The 4,575-nt window shown below is 40.0% G+C and overlaps 1 protein-coding gene across 1 annotated transcript in view; it reads right to left on the reverse strand.

Annotated features, from left to right (window-relative positions):
* Positions 1 to 54: 54 nt before the first annotated feature.
* LOC107757647 (Krueppel-like factor 12) overlaps positions 55 to 4,575 on the reverse strand; it is a 31,102-nt gene continuing 26,581 nt past the window's right edge. The window contains exons 5-6 of the mRNA XM_016575192.1: positions 1,149 to 1,306; positions 55 to 1,039 (exon numbers count right to left, since the gene is read on the reverse strand). Of these exons, the coding sequence (XP_016430678.1) occupies positions 846 to 1,039; positions 1,149 to 1,306 (352 nt within the window). The 3' untranslated portion in view covers positions 55 to 845. The remainder of the gene's footprint in view (positions 1,040 to 1,148; positions 1,307 to 4,575) is intronic.

Raw genomic sequence — 4,575 nt, forward strand, 5'->3', positions numbered from 1 at the left:
TGTGGGGCGGAGCTATCAAAATAGGGGCGAGACCCTTTTGGGGTAGGGGCGTGTTTGTTTTGGTGATTTCAAATGTCAACATTGGCTACCAGAAATCGCTTACCCCACCTTTAAAGCCTCTTCTAAAATGAGTATTTTTCTCAGGCTTTCATGTGTAGGTTTAGTAATTTCACTTTAATATGCAATGAATAGGTTCTTTTCATTGCCATTACAGTGAAATAACTGAACATAAATATAGGAGCCTGAGAAAAATGCTCATGGCAACTCTTCATATATAATGAGAGATAACTGAGATACCTTTGGCCTTTGTAAACAATGTCAAGTGACTAGCTAAGTATTATGCTAATATAGAAACATGACATGTGGGAATGCTCCATACTATCTTATTATAAATGCAAGGAGGGCTAACAGTAACAGAAAGGCTCGAATTACACAAACAGAGGGGTTCTGACTTCACTCTCTGCTTAGGATGTTGTTCCTACACTATATCATTACATAGCAAATAGTTGCTTGCTGATTCTATAGTATTTATGTGTAAAAATCGTATACAGCACCTTTAACAGCACATGGCTTTTCAATAGTTAGTACAAGACTTTGTGGCTTCCACCTTTATGAATAAACCTCACATAAAAGTGCAGAAGACAAACCGTACGAGGGAAATGTAGATAAATGTAGATTAATCTCATAATACATGGACCTCATCTTCAACATGGACTCTCATTCCTGTCAAATTCCCATGTCTTTCACCTCTTTGTTGTGCGAGGAGTAATTCCAGACCTTCTGCATGCGACACTGGCAGATAGAGACCTGCTCTGTCTGCTTATATTGTCCATCAAACGTCTTTTTCACACTATGCATGTTTGTGGGGCGTGTCTGCGACGGTGGAGGGCGAGGTGGTCTGAGCGGGAGAAGCTGCGGTCACAGTCGCTGCATTTGAACGGTTTGACGCCGGTGTGTTTGCGGTAATGTCGTGTCAGCTCGTCAGAGCGAGCGAACTTCCATGTGCAGTTATCCCACGTACACTTGTATGGCTTCTCACCTGAGAGAGAGAGAGAAAAACACACATAGAGAATGTAAATAAATAAAGTACTTGACAGGAACAGAATGTTTTTCAAAACTTGACCTGATGGAAATGTAGGCTGACTCACCTGTGTGTGTGCGTCTGTGGGCTTTAAGATGAGAGCTCTTGGTGTAAACCTTATTGCAGCCCTCAAACTCACACCTGTGAATGCGTCTCCTCTTTGAGTCAGGGGACTCTGAAGGCCTGGGCCTCCGCAGGCTCTCGATGCTGAACGGTAACAGGGAACTGCAATGACAGCACATGATTTCTAATGTTATTAGAAGCAATTAAGGGTATCATGAAGACAGTTTTGTTTAGTACAACAATGATAGTCACACACACACTCACTTACTGGTATTTCTGTCATTATGGGGACATTCTATAGGCATAATGGTTTTTCTACTGTACAAACAGTATTTTCTATCCCCTTACCATAAACCTACCCCTCACACAAAATTCTTCTATGATTATCGGATAATCGGTATGATTTATGAGTTTTCCTCATGGGGACCCCACAAAAAAATGTCAGGGACATTACAGGGACATTTGGTCCCTGTAACGTAGTGAATACCAGCACACACACACACACACACACACGCACGCACGCACACGCACACGGACACACACACACACACACACACGCACGCACGCACGCACACGCACACGGACACACACACAGACACACACACGCACGCACACGCACACGGACACACACACACACACACGCACGCACGCACGCACACGCACACGGACACACACACAGACACACACACACACACACACACACACACACATTTACTTAGCGTTTACACGTTTACTTTCCCCATCTAAATGGGGACATTACATAGACTTCCATTGTTTTATATACAGATAGTTACTTTTTCTAACTTAAACCTAACCCTACAGAAAACTATCTGCATTTTTACAATTTCAAAAAACGTTGTTTACTTTATTTTTTATACCAGTTTTACAAATGAGGACGTCCCCAAAGGGACGTTTTTTTGTTAATATTCTCAGGTTTTGTTCACTTTTGTGTACAAACACACACACACAAAACTAATCTGTATATAAGATGTTAGGTCTAATGTAGTTTTTAATTCAGAATGATGGGCAAAAATAATAATTTATTTCAAAATAAATGACTATGTACTATATTCCTTATTGATTTGATTAATTATTAGTAATAATATTTACTATTATAAAATGTTCTTTATACACGCACACACACGAACTGGAAATGTGTGGGAATAAACTCATATTTAAAACAAATAAAAAACAAACAAATGTTTCTTCTTTACTTTAAATGGCCACTTGAGGGAGCCACACTAATAGAATAATCAATGGACGCCATCAGACAATGTTCTACAGGTGAAGCGATGTTAAATTATTTCTCCTTTTCCACCCTATTCTGTAGTCATCTAGAATTATACCAGTAGTAGTTTGATTCCCTTAAAATCTCCCATAACCAGAGTGGATCTATGTGGTGATATTTCCACAGAGGGACAAGCAAATATTAAAAGAGTTTGCATGCTCCTTGCATGCAGTAAATCTGTTTAGGCCTAGTTGGTGTTTACTAATAGAGTTTAAAACATAGTCATGGTTAAGAATAAGTTTGAATATGCTAACCAGCCCGAAAAAAAAAAAAAAAAAAGCTATTATTTTTTGCACTTCCGTTTGGTGGCGCTAATGGTTCCGAAATGTATAGACCTATAAACGTTTGCAGAATTCTATAACATTTTACATTATTATTTACATTATTTGTCATTTAAAGATCAAAAGAGAGCATCAAATGTTTATTTGGGGAAATTAATCACCTACATTTACTGTGCATATTTTTGGTATCAGGGAAATCTGCCTTTTCTTGAATTCAGTTTTATTTTCTTGTCAGGATAAATTAGATGGTGTGCCTACTTTTCACTGGAAATGTTTTCTGAGTGGCAGAAGAGGCCTTTTCACCCCCTACAGAGCCACTTCCTGTTTCTTTTGGGTTGCAGGAGTGTGTGTGTATGTGTGTGTGGAGGGGAGGTCAACAAGGGGCACCTGTAGCTTTTGGCACACTCCATCACTTTTGGGGCCCAAAGAGGAAAAGAAAGAAAGAAAACCTCCTAGATCTTTTCTCCTACTTCAAACAATATCTACATTCTTTAAAATACTGTCACTATTTTCCACATTCCATTAGGACTATGTGCTCATATGCAGTTTGGAATTTTTAGTCCGAGTTCAGAGGAACTCCATCTAAGTTGTACAGTAAGAATCAGCCTTAGACTGTTGTTGCCAAAGAGAGAACCAGGGAGGGAAACAGCAGCTGCCCTCAGACTAAACTCAGCACAGTCATTTATGTTCCGTCTTTTGTTTGTATGTTTCCCATTGGAGAACACCAGAGGGGCTTTCCAGTGGTGGTGACGTGCAGGGCAGCATCCCTGTCTGGAGACCAGTTTATCAGTTTAATATAATAATAAAGGTAGGAATGACATCCATTCATTATTCAGCTGATCACAGGTCAGGGGATACATAAACCTGCATCGACTCCTGCACCTGTGTCCAAAACACGTTCAACCTGAAGCACACACTCCCTCTGAGACTGAAATCAGTTCCTGAAGCTCAAACAAGGCCATACTCGCAAAATGTTTACCCTGAATAGGCTTTAAATTGGATAGGCATCTGCCAAACGCGTAAAAATATAAACATGCTCAGAAAAAAAAGGTACAAAAGCCATCACTGGGACAGTACCTTTTCGAAAAATACTATTGTGTACCATCTATTATGTAGATTATGTAACTTTACACTATTAATATTTACATTTTAAGGGTACCACTCCAGTGAAAGCTTTTCTACCTTTCTTTCTGAGAATGTATAAAGCTAATTATAATAATACAAATAATAATACAATAATTAAGGAAAATATTACTGGAATTATCTATGAATCCAGTCAAAATGTCTGAAAATGTCCCCAGGGTGGTTTTGTCAGATTTTAAAATTTGTTCCCAAACTATAACTGTCACGGTGCATGCAGGGAGATGAAGCGAGGACCTAAGTGCAGGAGAAATGGTTGTTTATTTAATAATAAAAATGAAACAAAAACAAACTCAAACCACCCCGAAGGGGTAAAACAGACAGGCAGGTCTAAAGCTGCACGCATGCAGACACGAAACACACACAATGAGAAATGACAGTCTGGCACCGGATGACAGACACCAGGAGAATAAATAGGAACCAAATGAGGAGGCTAACGAGGGAGACACAGGTGGAGCAACTAAAACAATAACGAGGTAACAAGATGGGAGGGGCAAGACAATAGACAGGAGAGAGCACATGGCAACAGACAACACAACACAAGCCATGTGCTCACCGAACACAGTCATCTGGTGGCCCTCCTGGGCACACCCGCTGAAGACTGTGACACTGCTGGGGTGCAGGCCATCAGCGCGAAAAAGCCTAGGACGCTCCCAGAAAAGATTCCAATTATTAACAAAGAGCAGTTTCTGTTCTTTACACCATGACAATAACCATTCATT

Source organism: Sinocyclocheilus rhinocerous, unplaced genomic scaffold (assembly GCF_001515625.1).
Source record: "Sinocyclocheilus rhinocerous isolate Xijiao unplaced genomic scaffold, SAMN03320098_v1.1 scaffold1254, whole genome shotgun sequence".
NCBI lineage: Eukaryota > Metazoa > Chordata > Actinopteri > Cypriniformes > Cyprinidae > Sinocyclocheilus > Sinocyclocheilus rhinocerous.